General features: G+C 50.0%; 7 protein-coding genes across 7 annotated transcripts; 3 read left to right on the plus strand and 4 right to left on the minus strand.

The window, feature by feature from the left end:
- Window positions 1-53: 53 nt before the first annotated feature.
- On the minus strand, window positions 54-1,022 carry FMAN_07927 (uncharacterized protein; the record flags this gene model as incomplete). Its single annotated transcript, XM_041821339.1, has 1 exon — window positions 54-1,022. One exon carries the CDS (start codon window positions 1,020-1,022, stop codon window positions 54-56), a length of 969 nt encoding a protein of 322 aa, XP_041687129.1.
- Window positions 1,023-1,988: 966 nt separating this feature from the next.
- Window positions 1,989-6,048, plus strand: FMAN_07928 (putative SPF1-P-type ATPase-unknown function; the record flags this gene model as incomplete). The annotated part of the gene is made up of 3 exons (XM_041821340.1): window positions 1,989-2,345; window positions 2,401-5,462; window positions 5,517-6,048. 3 exons carry the CDS (start codon window positions 1,989-1,991, stop codon window positions 6,046-6,048), a joined length of 3,951 nt encoding a protein of 1,316 aa, XP_041687130.1.
- A 610-nt stretch (window positions 6,049-6,658) lies between these two features.
- On the minus strand, window positions 6,659-8,010 carry FMAN_07929 (putative MDH1-malate dehydrogenase precursor, mitochondrial; the record flags this gene model as incomplete). The annotated part of the gene is made up of 3 exons (XM_041821341.1): window positions 6,659-7,497; window positions 7,663-7,780; window positions 7,957-8,010. 3 exons carry the CDS (start codon window positions 8,008-8,010, stop codon window positions 6,659-6,661), a joined length of 1,011 nt encoding a protein of 336 aa, XP_041687131.1.
- A 1,136-nt stretch (window positions 8,011-9,146) lies between these two features.
- On the plus strand, window positions 9,147-10,721 carry FMAN_07930 (uncharacterized protein; the record flags this gene model as incomplete). Its single annotated transcript, XM_041821342.1, has 1 exon — window positions 9,147-10,721. One exon carries the CDS (start codon window positions 9,147-9,149, stop codon window positions 10,719-10,721), a length of 1,575 nt encoding a protein of 524 aa, XP_041687132.1.
- A 1,592-nt stretch (window positions 10,722-12,313) lies between these two features.
- Window positions 12,314-14,068, plus strand: FMAN_07931 (uncharacterized protein; the record flags this gene model as incomplete). Its single annotated transcript, XM_041821343.1, has 2 exons — window positions 12,314-12,970; window positions 13,061-14,068. The coding sequence occupies 2 exons, from the start codon at window positions 12,314-12,316 to the stop codon at window positions 14,066-14,068; spliced, it is 1,665 nt and encodes a 554-aa protein (XP_041687133.1).
- Window positions 14,069-14,834: 766 nt separating this feature from the next.
- On the minus strand, window positions 14,835-15,691 carry FMAN_07932 (uncharacterized protein; the record flags this gene model as incomplete). Its single annotated transcript, XM_041821344.1, has 2 exons — window positions 14,835-15,461; window positions 15,515-15,691. 2 exons carry the CDS (start codon window positions 15,689-15,691, stop codon window positions 14,835-14,837), a joined length of 804 nt encoding a protein of 267 aa, XP_041687134.1.
- A 2,349-nt stretch (window positions 15,692-18,040) lies between these two features.
- FMAN_07933 (uncharacterized protein) lies at window positions 18,041-19,948 on the minus strand (the record flags this gene model as incomplete). The annotated part of the gene is made up of 7 exons (XM_041821346.1): window positions 18,041-18,622; window positions 18,671-19,031; window positions 19,080-19,140; window positions 19,190-19,280; window positions 19,334-19,457; window positions 19,510-19,702; window positions 19,756-19,948. 7 exons carry the CDS (start codon window positions 19,946-19,948, stop codon window positions 18,041-18,043), a joined length of 1,605 nt encoding a protein of 534 aa, XP_041687135.1.
- Window positions 19,949-20,451: the final 503 nt, after the last annotated feature.

Below are 20,451 nucleotides of genomic sequence, written 5' to 3' on the forward strand. Positions count from 1 at the left end.
ACAGAATTGAAGGAGCATTTAATTATCTCTATGTATCTTTCCTCCATCTTTCCTCAAACCCTTCTTAAGGCGTCGTTTTGTGCTTCTTTAGCACGCTGGTGCCATCTTGTACCAGGCGCAAGGAACTCAAATACATGCGGCACTCCAGGCCAGAGATGAAACTCGACCTCAACATCGTCTTCCAATAGTCTTCTCACAAACTCAAGATCTTCATCCCTGAATAAGTCAAGAGTTCCGACGTCCACATATGTAGATGGTAGTCCCTTGTAGTTCCGAGACCTCGCTGGTGCTGCATAGGGTGAAACATCTGCGTCGGGCTTCCCAGCCTTGTCTTCACCAACATAAGCCTTCCATGCGAGCTGATTGTGTTGCGAAGTCCAAGTAGCGAGCTTAAGAAACCCGGTATCAGGAGGATGGCAGGTTCTGTCGTCAAGCTCAGGATATATGGCCATTAGCTTTGCAACTGGTGGATCGAGCTCCCTGTCCCTGGCCATGAGCACAGTACCGACAGCTATACCTCCGCCAGCACTATTGCCTTTCACGCATATCCGGGATGGGTCGATATTTAGCTCTTTTGCGTGATCTATGAGATACTTGAGACTCGCAAAGCTATCCTCCACAGCTGCAGGATAGGGATGCTCAGGTGCAAGGCGATAGTCAACCGCGAACACTGGCCTTTCAATTTCGAGCGCTATAGCGGCATTGGTTCCCCCACATATTTCCACAGTACCCGAGACAAAGCCACCGCCATGAATCACTAGAATTGAAGGTTGTGGTTCTTCGGCTCTCAGGACCTTTGGTGTTGCATACCGGCGAAGGAGTATTTGTACGCCATCATAGCTCTCAACCGAGTAATCTGTCTGCTCAACGATATCATGAGAGGGTGCTTTGGGAAACACTTTTAGAAATAGAGCGTGGTTGTTGTGACGCATTTCGAGGGCTGTCTCAGGGGGTGCTGGAGGGCGGCCGGATTTGATAAGAGCCAGCGCCTCGGCGAATTCAGTATCATATTGAACAGGCATGACAAAGTAGTAGGTATGTAATAATCGTGAGCTGTTGAGTTTTCTCTTTGGCTTGAGAGAACATTTACGGTTCTTTAGGCCTTTATATACATATCTAGTCTACATAGCATACCGAGGCTGGAGGCTGAGCTGCTGTGAGGGGTACAAACAAGTTCAACTCTGACATTGCCTGTCTAAGGTCGGCAATGGGGGAATAACATCACCCATCGGAACCATTGACCCGAGCGATTTTGTCATCACGAGCAAAATGAACTCACAGTACACATTAGGTTGAGGTTGAAGATGTTGGAGATTGGTTGTATGATTGGCTGGTTCGTACGGTTTCTCGTTTAGACAAGCCTCGCTTACTGTAGGTACACAAAGATCTCAGGGATGCCTGTAGCGCGCTGGGGTTATAGTTATTGGCTGCATAGATATGATTTGATAAGATTAGATCCAAGAGATCGAAAGTAGTGCCCTGATTCAGATTTGGGTCTGAGACATTTCTTTAAGTGTCTTCCTTGTTACTGGGCTGTCCTCTGATGTCTCGATGGGATTCAACTACTGTTGCTGCATCTTCAAAACATTAATTCCTCATCGGCCTGAATCGTACAGCATTAAGCCTAAATTAAGCCTCCCGCTGAAAAAATGCTTATTAGGCAGCTGTTGTTGAGAAGGCAATGGAGACTTTTGGAAACAAATGGCGTGCCGTAATGCCTCACGTGACGCTATCGGTGGATGACAAGCTCCGAGACGCCGGCCCATACTGTACTAAGCGTGGCGTGGGCCAAACCCATCGATTACCTCGACGAAAAGTACAGATCGCGACTTGCAGGTTGCAACCAAGAAATTGGGAAATTTAGCCACTCGGCGGGCAAACAACCGCAAACACTCGAAAAGAGTCAAATATTCTATCTAATGATATAGTTGAATCTCGAAATTACTTCTCAGATCGAGATACGCCTGTGTTGACCCCTTTCGCCCATCATGGCACCCCTCGTCGACAACCCCCAAATCAAGCACGCCGAGCTGCTGCGCCCGTTGTCATTCCATTTCCACGCATATATCTGGCCCTTTACTATTATCTGGCCCATCTTCTTCGCATTTTACTTGAGCCCCGAGCTCTACGAAAAGTACATCGGTGCCGAGGAATGGACTGTCGTCTGGGTTGGAACTATCATCACTCTGCAGTCTCTTGTCTGGCTCAGCACACATTGGAGTGTTGATCTTGAGGGCAAGTTCAAGGCCTCTAAGGCCAAGGACGTTGAGGATGCGGAGTTGATCAAGGTCATCCCTATTGCAAACGCCGGTTCCGCCGAGATTTGCAAGCTTGTTCGCGATAAGGTGGGGAGATTTTGATATTCAGAAACAACTCAAATTACTAACATCGTCGTTGCAGGCTGGTGGCAAGCTCAACACCTCGTTCCTCTTCCAGAAGCGGCGATTCCTCTACGATACCACTACCAAGTCTTTCACTACCCTCAAGTACGATATCGATGTCGAGCCCAAGCCTTCTATTGGCCACTTTCAGACTTCCAAGGGTATCCAGACCCAGACTGAGTTATCGCGAATTGAGCAACACTATGGCAAGAATGCTTTCGATATTCCCGTTCCCACTTTCACCGAGCTCTTCAAGGAGCACGCAGTCGCCCCATTCTTCGTCTTCCAGATCTTCTGTGTCGGACTTTGGATGCTTGATGAGTACTGGTATTATTCGCTCTTTACTCTCTTTATGCTTGTCGTGTTCGAGAGTACTGTCGTCTGGCAGCGTCAGCGCACCCTAAACGAGTTTCGCGGTATGAGCATCAAGCCCTACGATATGTGGGTGTTCCGTCTGGGCAAGTGGACCGAGGTTCAGAGCGACGAGCTTCTCCCTGGTGACCTTGCCTCTGTCAACCGAACCAAGGAGGATAGTGGTGTTGCTTGTGATATGCTCTTGGTCGAAGGTACCGCTATTGTTAACGAGGCTATGCTTTCCGGCGAGAGTACTCCTCTCCTCAAGGACTCCATCCAGCTTCGACCCTCCGATGTTCCTCTGGACGCCGAAGGTCTTGACAAGAACGCTTTCTTGTGGGGTGGTACCAAGGTTCTCCAGATCACGCACGGAAACCCTGATCAGGAGAAGCCTAAGCTTTCCTCTGGTGTTCCACCTCCCCCGGACAACGGCGCCATGGCCATCGTCATGAAGACTGGCTTCGAGACTTCCCAGGGTAACCTGGTTCGAACTATGATCTACTCAACTGAACGAGTATCTGCCAACAACGCCGAGGCTCTCTTCTTCATTCTGTTCCTTCTGATCTTCGCCATTGCTGCCGCTTGGTATGTTTGGGATGAGGGTGTTCGCAAGGATCGCAAGCGCTCTAAGCTCATGCTCGACTGTGTCTTGATTGTTACCAGTGTCGTTCCCCCTGAGCTTCCCATGGAGCTTAGTCTTGCCGTCAACACCAGTTTGGCAGCTCTGGCTAAGCTGGCTATCTTCTGTACTGAACCCTTCCGAATTCCTTTCGCTGGTCGTGTTGATGTGGCCTGCTTTGACAAAACAGGTACCCTGACTGGCGAGGATCTTGTCGTAGAGGGTATCGCTGGTCTGGCTCTTGGACACGAAGATGAGATCAAGGACACCAAGGAGGAGGATGGTGCTCACTCTACCATGACTGCTGTCACAGAGGCTTCTCTCGAGACCAAGCTGGTTCTTGCAACCGCCCACGCCCTTGTCAAGCTTGACGAGGGAGACATCGTTGGTGACCCCATGGAGAAGGCTACTCTAACATCTCTTGGCTGGACTCTTGGTCGCAACGATACCCTTATGAGCACCAATAAGGCTGGAAGCACACATGGTACCGTTCAGATCAAACGCCGATTCCAATTCTCTTCTGCCCTCAAGCGCCAAAGTTCTGTTGCTATGGTTCACGGAAACGATATCAAGACTGGTCACAAGATCAAGGGTACTTTCGCTGGCGTCAAGGGTGCGCCCGAGACCATCCAGAAGATGCTCAAGGTTATCCCCGATGACTATGAAGAGACTTACAAGTACTTCACTCGCAAGGGTTCCCGTGTTCTGGCCCTCGCCTACAAGCAGCTTACCATCGATACTGAGCTTGGTTCTGGAAAGATCAATGATCTGAAGCGCGAGAAGGTTGAGTCTGATTTGACATTCGCCGGTTTCCTCGTCCTGCACTGCCCTCTCAAGGATGATGCCAAAGAGGCTGTCCAGATGTTGAACGAGAGCAGCCATCGCGTGGTCATGATTACTGGAGACAACCCCCTTACCGCCGTACATGTCGCTCGTGAGGTTGAAATCGTCGATCGTGACGTCCTTATCCTTGATGCCCCCGAAGATAACTCCAACGGTGACAAGCTCGTCTGGAAGAGTGTTGATGATAAGGTCAGCATCAAGGTCGACCCCACCAAGCCCATTGACCCCGAGATCATTCGCTCCAAGGATATCTGCGTTACCGGTTACGCTCTTGCCAAGTTCAAGGGACAAGTTGCCTGGAATGAGATTCTGCGTCATACCTGGGTCTACGCTCGTGTTTCCCCCAAGCAAAAGGAGGATATTCTCCTTGGTCTCAAGGATATGGGTTACTACACTCTGATGGCTGGTGATGGTACCAACGATGTTGGTGCTTTGAAGCAGGCTCACATTGGTATTGCTCTGTTGAATGGAACACCCGAAGATCTCACTCGTATTGCCGAACATTCCCGAAACACCAAGATGAAGGAGATGTATCAGAAGCAATGTGATCTCATGAAGCGGTTCAACCAACCTAATCCTCCTGTCCCTGCTATGATTGCCCACCTTTACCCCCCTGGACCTCAGAACCCTCAGTTTCAGAAGGCTATTGAGCGTGAAGCTCAGAAGAAGAACGTCACCCCCGAGGAATACGCCAAGTCACAAGGCTTCGATTACGAAACCATCACCTCTCCTGGCGCTCAGGCTCTTATGGATGCTGGTCCTCATGCCAACCGTCAAGGCGAGGCTGCTAAGAAGGCCGCCGGTTTCGCTGACAAGCTTGCGTCTGGTATGATGGAGGCTGAATTGGGAGATGACGAGCCCCCTACTCTCAAACTTGGCGATGCCTCAGTTGCTGCACCTTTCACATCCAAACTCCGAAACGTCGTTGCTGTCCCCAACATCATCCGCCAGGGCCGTTGCACTCTTGTTGCCACTATCCAGATGTACAAGATTCTCGCCCTCAACTGTCTTATCACCGCTTACTCCTTGTCCGTCTTGTATCTTGAGGGTATCAAATTTGGTGACACACAGTATACCATTAGTGGTATGCTCATGTCAGTTTGCTTCCTCAGCATTTCTCGCGCTCGCGTCGTCGAGGGCCTTAGCAAGGAACGTCCTCAGCCCAACATCTTCAACGTTTATATCATCGGCTCGATTCTGGGACAGTTTGCTGTTCACATCGTCACCCTGATCTACATCGCCCGACTCTGCGATAGACTTGCTCCGTAAGCTAACACTCCATTCTACATGACCCTGATATGATAGCTAACATTTTGTAGTCGCTCTGAGGATGTTGATCTTGAGGCTGAATTTGCCCCATCTCTGCTCAACTCTGCCGTCTACCTTCTCCAGCTGATCCAGCAAATCTCCACCTTCGCCATCAACTATCAAGGCCGTCCCTTCCGTGAATCTCTCTCCGAGAACAAGGGTATGTTCTACGGTATCGTTGGTGTCTCCGGACTTGCTTTTGCCTGTGCTCTCGAGCTCTTCCCCGACATCAACGAGGGTATGAAGCTTGTTCCTTTCTCGGACGAGTTCAAAACCAACATGACTGCCGTCATGGTCATCGACTACGCTGCTTGCTGGCTTATCGAGGTCAGCTTGAAGAAGTTCTTCAGCGATTACCGACCTCGCGATATTGCCGAGCGACGACCTGAGCAGCTGGAGAGGGAGGCTGTTCGCCGCGCCGCCGCCCAGAAGAAGAAGGACGAGGAAGAGGAGCAGAAGAGACTCGAGAAGGTTGCCGAGTTTGAGCGTAAAGTCGAGGAGCGACGAAGAAAGATTGAGGAGTGGCGAGCTGGAAGGACTTAATAGTCTTACTCAATCATAATGAGATGTTTGAGATTTTGGTTTAGATCTCATGAGAGGCTTTAGAGTAAGCATACTATATTATAGACAGGAGGAAATTATTAGGGATGGGCAGGCTGGAGAAGTTAGGAGCCGACCAATTTGGAGGTGTATACTATTGATGGGTAGACTTGATCATGAACACAATCGATTATTTTAATTGCATTTGAGGCTCAAGGTGTGACCATTTGTTTAAACAACCAAAGGCTATGATTAATTGTAACGCTGTAGTTAGTATCACCAAGTCCAGAACTGATTATTTCTGACTGTAGTGCCAGCATTCGCTTGCCAGTCAAATCCAGTCACTAAAGACACAATATCTTGGGGTATTTTTTTATTCATTGCTATAGTACAGACACAGACCGGATTTCCAAGTCTATAGAGGTGGTAGAACAATAGGAAGAAAAGCATGGGTATATCAATCGCTCATACACCCCGCCTCTTATTCCCGATCCTCACACGAAAGACATCCGTACTGAGAGTTTACCTCTATCCTTTTTCTCCTTTTCGCCACAATACCCAGTTCTCTTAAGCTAGGTCGTTCTCTAAGAGCTCGAAATGAGCCAGAGATCATTTATTTGGGAGGGTTGGAGGCAACGAAGGCAACGCCCTTCTCGATGTTCTTCTTGAGGTCGACGAGAGCAGCGTCAACGAGCTTCTCCTCGTTGGCATCGAGCTTGCCGAGAGGGTGAATCTTCTCAACACCCTCGGGGCCGAGCTCAACCTTGGAGCTGAAGAACTCAATACCCTGGTCCTTGTAGAGAGGAGACTCGACGAAAGAGGGCTCAATGACACCCTTCTCGCCCTGGACAGCGCGGAGGATGGAGTCAGCCATGCGGGCACCAGCCATGGCCATGGAAAGAGTGGCAGAGCCAGCACCGTCCTTGGCCTTGACAACCTCATCACCACCGAACTGGACACGCTTGACGAGCTCAGCGTTGGAAGAGAGGTCGGGGTGGTTGGACTGGGAGAAGAGAGGGACGATGGTGACACCGGAGTGGCCACCGACAACGGTGATGTTCTCGTCCTTGGGGTCGGTGCCCTTGATCTCGGAAACGAATCGGGAGGCACGGACAACATCGAGGGTGGTGACACCGAAGAGGGTCTTGGGGTTGTAGACACCCTCAGCCTTGAAAACCTCCTTGACGATTGGGACGGTAGAGTTGACGGGGTTGGAGATGATCAGGAGCTTGGCCTTGGGAGCAGCCTGAGCAGCGGCCTTGGCGAGGTCGCGGACGATGGAGGCGTTGGTGTTGAAGAGATCGTCACGGGTCATACCGGGCTTGCGGGGAACACCAGCGGGGATGAGGACAACCTCGGCACCAGAGAGAGCCTCCTTGAGTCCGGCAGCGTTGGGCTCGTAGCCCTTGACGGTGGACTTGGTGTTGACGTGGGAGATGTCAGCAGCAACACCTGCATTTCACTTGTTAGCCGGTGGTCCAGATCTGGCGAGGTGGCAACAAAGGCGAATTGGGTTTTAGCGAACATGGTCAACATGATCGTTGCTCGATTCTCGTTTATGCCAATTTGCAATTGTTTTGACCCCGACCGAAAGAATCTGATAATGTCGTTACGTACCGGGTCCGCCACGGATATCGTAGAGAGCGAGGTCAGTGACGCGGGGGTTCATCTTGAGGAGAAGAGAGAGAGGCTGGCCAATGCCACCGGCAGCACCGAGAACGGTGACCTTGGAGAGCTACAGAAGACATGTCAGTACTTGATGGAAGCATTGAAACGATTTCGGCTTCTCTGAAGCTCAAATCTGATCTCATGATGGCTCCCCAACAGCCGGGCCGGTGTCGGTCGGTGAGGAGGAAAAAAACCACAAAAGGTATAAATCGGTGCGCTCATGAGTGAGGGCATTAAACTTACGTCACGGGCGGTGGCCGAGAAAGCACGGCGCTGGATACGAGAAGCGGCGAACATTTTTGCGATTGTTTAACTCTTCAATTGGAGAAAAGGGTAAAAAAGGACGGGATGCGGGTGGAAAGAAGAAGAGGTTGGCGATGAGCACTTTAAATACGGGGAGGGAAACCCGGAAGGAGGAGGATGGGGAAGCTCCAGTGCGACGCAATTCAAGGCATATTATGCCTCTTCGGGTTTAGCGTATCGAGCTGAGGGGCCGGAGCGGAGGAGGCTCGGAATTTCGATTTTTGAGAAGACACGGAAGACCAGACAAGAGCCTCTTGCATGATGAAATACCAGCTATGATCATGTAGTAAATCTCTTGATTCTTAAAGTATCTGGCGGCTACACATACTCTCAGTAAACATAGAGGTCCCAAGTTTATGGCGCTGAAAATCACTTTGTGTAGGCCATCTGATCACTAGATCTTAGGTGGAATATGTCAGTAAATCAAGCAAACCGAGACTGCATTAGTTGAGCATCCTGGCTGTCTGGTTGGCTCGCTTCGACATCATTTACTTATCCATTCATCCGGTACTGTAAGAAGCTTCCCTCGACTTACACCGAATTGCTGAACTTATGGATCCATGTGCCATGAGCATCCAGCATAAAGCGGATCAATGGCTGTACGCTTGCAGAACCACATGATGGTTCACATATCAGATTTCTACGGGTACCTCGGAAAGAAAGAAAAGCTGTCATAAAACAGTTGCACGTGTACGGTATACGACAAAGAGCCGAGCACGAATACCCTGTTGCATTCATGGTGAAATTATTTTTTAGCTGATTCTCCCAAGTAAACAGCTACCAAAGCCAGTCAAAGTTAACTGAAAGGTTTTTTCCAAGGCACCAATGAGTGCAAAGAAAACCTCAAATGTTCAAACGCTGTTGCTTTGTTATACAATGGAAACCCCGTCAGTATGGAGGGACTGAAGGGCAAAAGTCGGCGTGTGAGTCAGCAAACAGAATGCTCTTAAACCTCTGGAGGGGCTAAGAGGTTTGGTGGGGGAGCTTCAAGCTATCTTCTTCAACGACGTCAACATTCCATTTTTAACAACTTTCGCTCTTCACTGTCAGCGAAAAGAAGCCAGTCGCTTAGACACATTCAAGCTCCAGAAAGGTTTAAGGAGTCCCTTATCTCACGAGAACAACGAGCCATGTCGATCGCACAGCTGTCGCAGCTGTTACCGCTTCCCGACGAGGAGCTTAAACAGATACTAGATTACGCCTCGACTCTCTCCACAACAGAAGCTGCAGAGCATTTTGGAAACCTCCTAGGAGACTCTCCACAGGCCATCGAGTTTATATCGTCGTTTAACGCCCGACGGCAAACTTCGGCGCCTGGGAGCTCGTCGTACTCCAGCGCCGCTGCACCGCCTGAACCCGAATCACAGAATATCGAGGCTGTACCCAAGACGAAACGGCAGCCAAAAAAGAAGAAGGCAAATATTCACACACCGCAAGCAAGACAAGTCAACGACTATGCTGCACCTGCGGGTACAACCTACAGCAAGAAGGATCTGAGCCTTGACTACATCCCCCAGCGTTCGAGTGCACCCAGCAGTAACAATGCTTCACGATCGAACACGCCGAAACCAGACCCGAAGCCTGTCGCAAAGCCTCCACCTAAGCAGCATGTATCAGCCGGTTATCTTATAGGGGGAGGACCATCGAAACCCAAACCTAAATCTACGCCTGTATCACGAAGTTCTACACCAAAGCCAGCTACAAGCACAAAGATATCTATAGCTGGAGGCATGCCGATGGCTGGAGCTTCGACTGCCATTTCTGATCTCGACGCAGCTATCAGGGCGCTGGAAATCTCAACAAACCCTACCTTGGAGAATTCCAAGTCTAGGAAGTGCAACTGTGTCGCTACACGACACCCTCTTCAAGGCGCTGCGCCAAATTGCCTCTCATGCGGCAAGGTTATATGCATGAAGGAAGGTCTCGGACCTTGCACGTTCTGCGGTAGCCCTCTGTTGACGCCGGATGACGTCCAAGCCATGGTCCGGGAGCTGAAGGATGAGCGAGGCCGCGAGCGAATGGCAGCCAACCGAGACGCCAATCGCCGTGCTGACGTTGCCAAGACCCCAGCGCCGTTTACTCAACCACGCGGCAACGACGGCGCTTCACTAAGCGACGCTGAAGCCAAGGCTCGTGCGCATCGAGACAAGCTTCTCAATTTCCAAGCACAAAATGCCAGGCGAACGACAGTCCGCGATGAGGCTGCTGACTTTGACGTTGGTGGAGCGCTTACAGGGACAGGCAGCATGTGGGCAACTCCTGAGGAGAGAGCGAGAGAATTGAAGCGTCAACAGAAAGTGCTTCGAGAAATGGAGTGGAACGCGCGGCCAGACTACGAGAAGCGAAAGCAGGTTGTGAGCATTGACGTGGTTGGTGGCAAGGTTATTCGCAAGATGGCAGCAGTCGAAAGACCTGTGACTCCTGAGTCCGACGAGGACCCTGTCGACAATGGCGCACTTGGAGAGACATCAGCGAACAAGAACAGTGGGAGAGGCGGCGGAGCCTTCAGCGGCAACCCTCTCCTGGGAGCGCTGATCAAGCCTGTGTTTGACGCCAAGGGCAAGGGTGCGGAGGTCGAGGGAAGAGAATCGCGAAAGAAGAAGGGATGGCAGAGGGTCCAGCATGATCTGAATAACAACGAGGAAGTGATTTTGGATGGAGGCGTTCAAGGGCATGATAGAAGTGATGAGCCAGCTTGTGGATGATTGTGCGGCCATGATGAAACTAAATCTCTGGGGAAGATAGATATTTTTCTATACCATGATAGACGTTTAGTGTAAAGGGTGATCTGCTAAATTACGATAGAAATCATAATTGAAATAGAAGACCTAAAAACCTGATATTCCAAGAATTCTCCCATCAATGTCGTGTCCCAGCCTGCATCTAGGTGCCGTTGTAAGTGGACGAACAATGTTTACTACATACTATCACAATGGTCCTCTGGGAGCAAGAAAACAGCGGACCTTGATACATGGTGTCAAAATAAACCTGTCAAAGGTATCCTAAACTCAGGCAAAACTTATACTAAGTTCATGCTAAGTCATCTAAGCCTTTTTGTCACTTGGGATCAAAGTCCTGAGTTTTCTTTTCACCCTTAGATGGCCTACTATTGCCACGTGATTTCGCGTCATCAACGTCTCTGGCTGGCCCAAGCGTGTCATGGGGTCCCATTGAATGAGGGGGACAGGCGAAGTTGGGGTTACAGGGGTGAGGTCATTGCTGTTGTACTCGTTCGTCTGCATTCAAGCTGAGGTATGATGTCGAAAATGATTTGCTACAGTGTCATGTGCTGCTCTACTCCAACAATCATGTCGTGGATGTTTCTACTGATGCCTACGCGCGTTGCGCAAGCTCATTATTCCATCATTTCTCAAAAGCCCTCCCAAAACCTTGCAGCGCCACGCGGCTTTTTTGTATTTTCGAGGTGCATGAGTGGGAATGAGGTCTTTAATGGACACCTCAGATCATGGCCCTCCCATCGCACCGTTGAAGTACTCATTAGACTAAACGCTCCCGTGCCTACAGTATCATCCTATCTTCTGTTGTTACATTATTCTAGCACGCGACCCGACTGGCTTGTGCAACCGAAGAGAGGGTAAAGTCAGTGCTGTAACTTCAGCGGATGAACGCCTGCAAGTTGGCCGAGGACAACCCTGCAGCCACTAAAGCTTAGTGTATCTTTAGCAGATTTCGGGTCTGGGCTTGGCTTCTCGGGTCCCATGCAGCCGCACATTTTAAGGTATTTTCTGTGCTCGAGTCAAGTTCAAGTCGCGTATCAGACCGCGTTGAGACCATGCTAAACCGCAAACCACCAGTGGGCAGGTGTTAAATGGTAACCTAATTCAGTAGGTTGACTCACTACAGCTCACATCTATCTTTTTTGGGCTTCTTGCTGAATTTCCACTCCATCACTTTCAAATTCATCTAATTACTGTTCCATGTCGAATCATCGTAAACAAACAAGACAACATTGGATATCGTATCAAATCGTCAAACCCCCAATTATTCCCTAGCTCCCTTGGTGGCCCGGATTTCCCGCCGCGTGGTCAGTCTCAGCATCTGTCTAGACCCTAGACCCTTCTCTCTGGGGCCCTCTAACGTGTACGTCGCCCTCCACTTCAGTTGTCGGTCTGCATTCTCCAGCACCTAACTAAAAGTGAGGGTTCACTTGTACAGCGGATCTACGTGCTAGGCTTACACGTTCTGGAATCCCTCCAATTGTGGTCCCTCTTCAGCGACTTTATCTTCGCCCTAACAACGTTCACAACTCCAGACCTGGAGGCTTCCTATTCCTGTCATGAGTCCAAATCAGCCTCTGGTTGAAATTGCGCTGGATAACAATCGCATTGCGCCTCCTCCCCCGTTCAAGGCGGCAGATACCCGACTGGACGCTCCCGCTGAGACAGTGCCAGCGACGGTTACGGGAGCGCGACAAGGTGGGGATTTCGCGGTACCACCCCAGGCCGACGCGCTCTCACGAGCCTCCCACTCAAATCCGATTGCATCGATATCGCCTACGCCTGCCAGCGATATTGCTGTTGATTCAACAGCGGGAACTACAACCGCCCATGCCGTCGTTGTCGCAGCTATCGCCAAAATGCAGCGCAAATCTTCTATCGACCGCGACGATGGCTCTACGCAGAGCCATCCTCACTCAAACACCGATTCCCAAGAGACCACCATGACCACTTCTACAGATCCCGCATTCACACCTCCAGCCAGCGATGCCAGCAACTGCGCACCCGGCCCGTCAAGTCAGGACAGTCAGTTGTTACAGCTGTCAGAGATTGCTGCTGCTCAGCACAGAATCGCAACAGATCCCACAAATTCACGGAAGCGAATGGCCGATGGAGAGGTTAAAAGCCGAACGGATAGCCAGAGTCCCGTGAAGGGCCATTCAAGAAACCCAAGCGCTGTAAGCAGGACATCAGCAGCAGGCGGCCATATTGGAGAGGTATGTCGAATGCGATCTCCCGAGAACCGCGTCCCTGTTCAAGGACGTGATCAATCGCTTGTGAAGCCACTACTAACACGCTTGTTCTAGTTGTCCAACGAGTTAAAGACGCGTCTGTCATATGCCATGATCAAGGTTAATAAGGGTTGGCAATCAAACTCACTTGAAGAAGTTGAGAATATGGCGTCCCAGGCCGCATCTCCAGTTTCAACCACGTCGACAATACATAACCGACAAGGTTCCTCGGCAAGCCCTCGAATACAAATGAGCAACCCACCATCCTCGTCAGCTCCTCTACCACATCCATACGGCTCTGCTAGCCAACGTCGAAAATCAAACACACCTCCAAGTTCATCGTGGAACAAGCCTGCACTTGCGCCTCCAGCGCCCATCCGGCCGTCAATCCTCGTGCCTAACTCCCATGCGAACCCACGCCGCAACTCCCACCCCAATCGAACTCCGAACATGTTGACACATTCTCATTCCGCTTCACCTCACACGCCTGGTCAACCTTCAACTGTGCCGCATGGGCCCAAATCACGCGTCATGGGCGACCCTGTTCTCATGTCACCGCATCAAAATGTTAGGGAACAAGATGCTATTGAGACTTTGTTGTTCATGAGTAGTCCAGGCAACTCTGCCAATCTGAAGCACGCTTTCTCTCCGACGGGATCACCGGGGCCAAATGCTGGTATGGCTCGACCCCCTCCCCCACGACACGCGTTGCCTTCAGGGCCGAGAAAACCGCTTCCCACATCACAGCGGCAACCTCAGCAAACGCGAAAAGCTCCTTATGATAAATCACCCATGGCACCGCCACCTGGGTCACCAATGGACCTGGATTCACCACAGCAACATTATGCTGCACAGAACAGGGCAGCACCTAGAAGGCGAACCATTGGTAGCCGAAGTCAATTAAGAGGGACACTCTCTTTGCCAAGTGGTATCGGGCTAGGGAGCGGGAAAACAAGAAAACCACTGAGAGATGAGGATATAGAAAGGATGCTGGACAAGGCGAGCGTGGAGGCAGCCGACAGCTCTGATGATGAGGAGATTCTGATTCCAAGACGGGCTGTCGCGGGAGTCATGCAGTCATAAGGGGGTGATATATATGCGTGGCCACAATAGGCGCCGCTTGTTCGGGTTGCCTTACCATCTAGGGGTCTGTTTTTCAGGTATCTTCATGCCGCGCTTGGGCCTCGCGACTTGTCATATTATACCCTTGTGAGAGCCAAGTTACGAAAGTGTAAAGAGCCTATCACTGTTGGTGCAGAATGGCATGAGAGGAGTTACGGCATGGGTGGGCATATGTGGCCTTGGAGTATTATATCGGTCTGTGTTGCTACAGACCAGCTTGGTTAACTACGGTATGGTGCATCTTGCCATGGCTGGGTATTCATTTGTGTATAATGGGATAGCAGAGCTTCTTGCATGAAGGCATGAGACGAATCATGTGTCCCGCGATATCGCGAATATCGCCATGACAAAATTGGCGTTCGAGGCAATTGGTTTCATATATAGCGCTGTGGCATCTATCAATACCACATTGCATCCGTGGCTCGACTCACTTCACTGAAGACTTTGCTCAGTCCTGGATACATGCTCAGTGTATACCGATATTTGGCCGCTTGAACTAGGCCTAGTCACGATCGGACTGATCAAAAGAGAACGTGGTTTATTTTGGTCTTAAGTGTGCGCAGTCGCGCTTGTGGTCAAAAGCCATTTGGGTTTCACCTGGATAACCCTAGCCAGATTTACACTCTGATATTGCATATAACGCCAGCCCAAGAACGCCTAACGAAGATTTCCAGCCAGTCATATGTCACATCTCATACTTGGTTTTTGTACTCTGGGAACAGAACCATCACCAAACCCTGCCAGTCTGTGCTGGTCTGATATACTCGGTGATGCTCACAGCAACCGAGCTTGCTGGCCTGGAAGAGTCATATGCACTGCCAGGTAAGCCCAGATAACTACTCTGCGTGCGCCCCGGTCGACCCATGAGGAAATCCGTGCCGCTGGTCCTTCGACTCGCAGCCGTTGCTCTGTGCTCGAGCTCAGCCCATGCAGCAGCAGACCTTCGTCGTCGTGCATCCGAGCCAGTCGCAGCGTCGGCCAAGAAAAGAGTATAGTCGTTGGTGCTCTCACTGCTTGATTCGCTCGAGAGGGCGATACTAGTAAGGGCATTGAGGGCTTGTTCTCGATGGTCCACGTCAAGCTCATCGTCTGTGCCGAAGCTTCTGGTAGTCCTGTTGGTGCGAAAGTTGTATGAACAGAGAGTTGTCTCATCTGCCTCTGCCATCATGGTGAGGCGGTTGGAAGCTGTCTTTGAGAAGTCGCTTGCAGCGTGTCGGGGAACATAAGCGCCCCCATAGGCGGGATACGTGGGCGATTGAGGCGAAGAGTCATCGTCGTCGAATTGGTTGGCAGCTGAGGTAGACCAGAAGCGGGAGGCTCGTCTAGAAAAGCGAGATTGTGTGGGTGGCTGAATCTATGAAGATATGTGAGAAAGGACCGTTGAAAGGGGAGCTGGGGGCTTATTACCTCTTGAGGGATCACTTGGACAGTGTCATCATCTTCACTGTCGTCATACAAGCGAACAGAGTCGGCGCGTCGTCTGGAACTAAGAGAAAGCCGGCGAGAAATGATAGAAAAGAATGATCTCTTGGGCGATTGGTTGTTAGGGAGAGACTTGGATCGTTGAGTTCGTCGAGACTTCATCATGGCGATGAATGATTGATGTTGAAGAAAAGGAGTGTGATGTGGTATGTATACAAGTTGAAAAAGAGAAAGAAAAATGAAAGAATGTTAAACGTGATGTGTATCAAAGTGAGACACTATCAACCGCGCTCCGTCTTCTCTTCTTCACTCTTGAGAACGGGTTGGGCAAGGCTCGAGTTTATATCCACAAAGCCCCTGTATTGTGCCCATATTCTACGAAGTACGCAACCCTCCCCCCCATTTCAATAGTTGGTTTGAGAGGATATAAGCTTTAGGCTAGACTCTTTGGATGGGGGGGATGTGGTACGGCTTCGACCGACGCCATGGCCTGTTCTAGGGCGGCATGTTTGTTCGTGCCTGGTTTAGAGTTAAGGGTTTTATTAGGCGCTCTGAAGTGTATATATTGTTTCTAATTATGAGGTGGTGTTAAACAGATGATTCTGCGTTACGTGCAGCGGTTCTATTGGTGACATGATTCGATGCAGGGCTGCTGATTGTTTCGGATACAGAAATGTCAGGCGTCTTTGGTTTGTTGGTTCGCTTAGACCCTGAAACTTCTGAGACATGTGTGACGCCTCATCCCGACGATCTGGAAGCAAGGGTATTCATCTCGTCGCTTGTATGACGATAATGCAAATTGTTCAGCATGAACGGTCAAAGGCTGTATTCAATGCCTTCAATTCGGCGACAATACTCCTGAGTTCTTCTAGCTCCAAGCCTTCAAAGAGAAAGAATACTCATCGGACATAGAAAAGAGGCCCGTGGAAAACTATTCAGTGGGGATATCGAGTTTGACGCCGCATGGTCGAATGCGGAAGTGAACCATTGACGCTTTTGGTGTGGAGGCGGTTTGGGGACTGAAAGGGGAATAATGCGGTTCAAGAGAATGTGTTTTGGGAGACTATCAAGCTTTTTGATAGAATTGCCAATATCCATCTTTCCGATGTATCGGTAAACCGTTCTATTCTGGAATGTTAGTTGGCCGTTGTGGTGATAATCCTCAAACAGCCATTATCCATCTCTATTTTCTTCTACCTGTCTCTTCTGCCTTAGGAACCCCTAATAAACTGACTCAAATACACACTCACAGAGGCGTTTCACTTAAGCCCATCCCTTGTAAGCTTACCAGTAAGACTGTGTCCAGCGGCGTTAACGATAAGACGTGCTGTCACTGCAGATCATATGACCTGTGCCTGGCGTTTAGTTACCTGTTGGTGTTTTACGCTAGGAAACCGGCTCACCCGTCCCTCATTCCTTGCATCTTGGATGGTCTGCTATCGCCAAGTCGAGACTTTGTAACTTGCACTACTGGAGTTTATGGACTGTGGCTTATGAAATGGATGCAGGAACGGGAACCTGAACTGTTAGAATTCGTAACTAGGGGCTAAATAATGGATGTTGCTCTTCCGTTACCTCTGATGTGTCAAAGTGAAGCAATGCCGGTGTTGGTGCTGTCGTAGATTCGTGATGATCCACTGATCTTCATCTCAACCGAATAAAGTGGCTCTAAGACACAATAAGTTGTGTATTCTGACACATGCTAGACTATCTTTTCAGGCCTTCCTCTATGTAAGAGTTCTGTTTGAGTCAATCTCTCGTCCGTCCGTCCGTCTGCCTGTAGGTTATTTGTTATGTCTGAGACAAGCACTCTTACTTCCGTCTACATTCCTTCCAAACCACACTATCTTCAACACCCTCACTGACGGTATAAGCCTAGACGTTGGCGCGCCGGAGCTTGAATTACCTATTCCAGCCATGACTATGCCTGTGAGGAATGCATAAGTCATTATCGCCACACGTTTCGCGGAACACCAGCAACCTCCGCGGAATCAACCTATCTCTTCTAGAATTATTCCATAACCCTTCGAGAACTTTGCTAGAAGGATAGTTGATCTCTCAAGCTCGGTCATATTGAATGCGATAGAGCCCATATGCTGCCGCTCTCGGGAGATTGCTGTCAGCATCGTGAACTTCACTGAAAACTTTGCTACAGAGGGCTCTTATTCACAGGGTTGAAGTTAGGATAGCCATGGATCTCTGCAATTTCGTATATTCCGCACTGAAGAAAATCCATCGAAAACCCCAGAAACCCACTGCACTTCTGGTTTCGACCTCTCAATTCGCATGGCGTTGTGGCGTTGAAGCTTGCACTAACCAGCGACTATATTCTTTTATATCTCGGTCATAAATCGTAATCAGGCAAAAGAAAGAACAACTCCTGTATAGCTCAACTCCGATGTCAGCAAGACATCGGCCGGCCCCGGACGCCCACTGCACGTCCGGCCGGATCTCATATGTGAAAGAAATGATGAATCCAAATACTAGCAAGTAGTTTGAAGATACTCCAGCTCAGACCTCAACAGAAACGGGAACAGACACAACCTCGCAGGTGTCATTGCATGGCATTTGCAACTTAGCGAGGGCGCTGTAGCCACCGCGGATGCACTCTGCCTCAACGCCCTTGGCACGAAGGACGCTGTTGGCCACGCGAGAGCTGTCGCCATCGTAGCACAGTGTCAAGACTCTCTTTCCTCGAAGAATAGACATGAGAGCCTCGGCGCTGGCATTCCGGTTGCCAGCCTTGTCCTTGACGCTGAAGAGACTCTCAAGCTCAAGCCAGAGCTCCTCGAGCATGGCGCAGTCATCAGCGGGATTGGCGAAAGGACTGCCGCTGGAAGGCCCATTTCGGAGTGCATCGAGGGGCATATTGACTGAGTTGGGGAGATGGAAAGCATCATAATCCGAGGAGCATCGGAAATCGAGAATCTGGGTATTGGCAGAAGCTGTCAAAGCCTTGTCGATCTGGTCTGCGAGTGAAAGGACGGTGTCATGAGTACCCAGAGGGTGAATGGAGAAGTAGTTAGATAGAGCAGTCAAAGAGTCTAGCTCCCAGGCATCATCGTATCGGTAAAGATCAACGTTCCTCAAACGCTGAGTCTGTTAGCTTAATCCTCTCCATAATGAAACCATCTGACGTACCTCATTGCGAAGAGGGCTGAACTTCTCAGGGCCCAAGTTCTGGAAATACTCATTCAAGTATTGGAAGGGTAGATCGCAACACATAAAAACACAGTGAATCTCGCCATCAGGGCCAGCGAGATTTGATAGTGTGCCCTCCTGCTTGTGCTTCTCAATACGTTGGAACAAGCCCTTTAAAGTGAAGCCCGATGAGGGGCCACACACAATACCTTGTCGGGTAAGGTCCAACGAAAGGGAATATGAGTCTGGCGCGCCAACCTCCTCAAGAGCATCGTGAGATGTGAGGTATGGGAACTCAACCTCACTCATTAAAGAATATTCTCGAGGGCCAGGGACACGTTCTCCAGTGTTGGTGCAGACGCTATGAACATTAGTTCTCATTCTTGTCCGCTCAGAGCAGTGAACTTACGCAATTCTGTACACAGAAGGCTTGGCTTGCTTGAAATAGGTACCTAGTCCGGTCATAGTGCCTGTACCGATGTTAAATAACGGACTGAATTGGGGGAACATTGGCCTTACCAGCTGTGCCCATCGACGCGGCGATCACATTGATCTCGGGGAGCTGACGGTGAATCTGAGGACCAGTCCATCGCACATGAGCTTTCCAGTTCTGCAAGCTGTTAGTTCTAATTTTCATGGCCCAAATTATAGCACAGAACTCACATCGTCGTTGATGTATTGGTTGGGACTGCACACAGACTCAGATTCTGCGTCCTTTCGAGCTGCAGCTCGGATACCACCTCGCTCATCAACGGGTGTAGGCTGAGCAGGTCCACCAAACAGAGTCCTTCTTTTGTGTTAGTAATAATCTTAAAGGTCATATCTGCTAGGTTCCTTACACGTTGAGGCCAAAGAACTGCATCATGCGCAACTTTGTCTCGCTCGTCTTGTTGCTGAGATAAGCGTGGACGTCGTCGATGCCGTGAAAAGCGCGAGCAACCATGGCCATTGAAATGACAGTTGAGCCCGAGCTGCTCTCGACGATTGTCTTTGTCTTGCCGGGCTGCACGCCCTTTTCTAACAAGTTCATAGCTGCGGGAATCAGCTACATACTCGGTGGTTTTGTGTGAGAATGAAGCACTAACCTGGCATCACCTTGACGTTTGTTGCAGGGTGCATGGTCATCATCTTAGCATAGATTCGGACACCATCTTGACGATATGGGTTGAGGCTATCAGGGATTTCAACAAGGGGCAAAGGTGGTGATTGTTCAGGATCGAAATAGTTGCGAACCGACTCAGGGCCCTTGAAAACATTCAGATGTTCAGAAGCAGTCATTATGGGAGGTCACGTATGGTCTGCAAGGATAAATAGTAACAAACAAACACTGTGAATATGAAGAGGTCACTCAAAGTCTGGTGTTGAAAGACACAGAAACAGATGGGCAGATGGGTTGAGGGAGAAAGAAGAGAGAAAAGTTGGATCGAGAATCCGAGCATAGGCCCAAGTTTTTAAGCATACATAGCTCTCGAAACGAGCTGCTGAAATAAACCCCTGCTGGTTTTGCACCCACGCTTCTCTGGGTCTAACAGCGGAGATGTCACATCCACAACTGACTTCTGGGCGAGCTGGATGCCTGAGCAACTCCGGGGAGAGTATGCACGATAGACCGACGTCCATCTTAATTGGCGTGATGCCGTGGGTGACAATTAATCCCACGCACACAGCGTGTAAGCTCAAATGAAACGGCTGGGTTAAGATGCATAAGAATTGCGGTATGTAGTTTCTTTGACCAATTGCAAACCCCACGATGAAGCCACCAGTGACCCGAGACCAGGATG

Source organism: Fusarium mangiferae (genome assembly GCF_900044065.1).
Source record: "Fusarium mangiferae strain MRC7560 genome assembly, contig: FMAN_scaffold012, whole genome shotgun sequence".
NCBI lineage: Eukaryota > Fungi > Ascomycota > Sordariomycetes > Hypocreales > Nectriaceae > Fusarium > Fusarium mangiferae.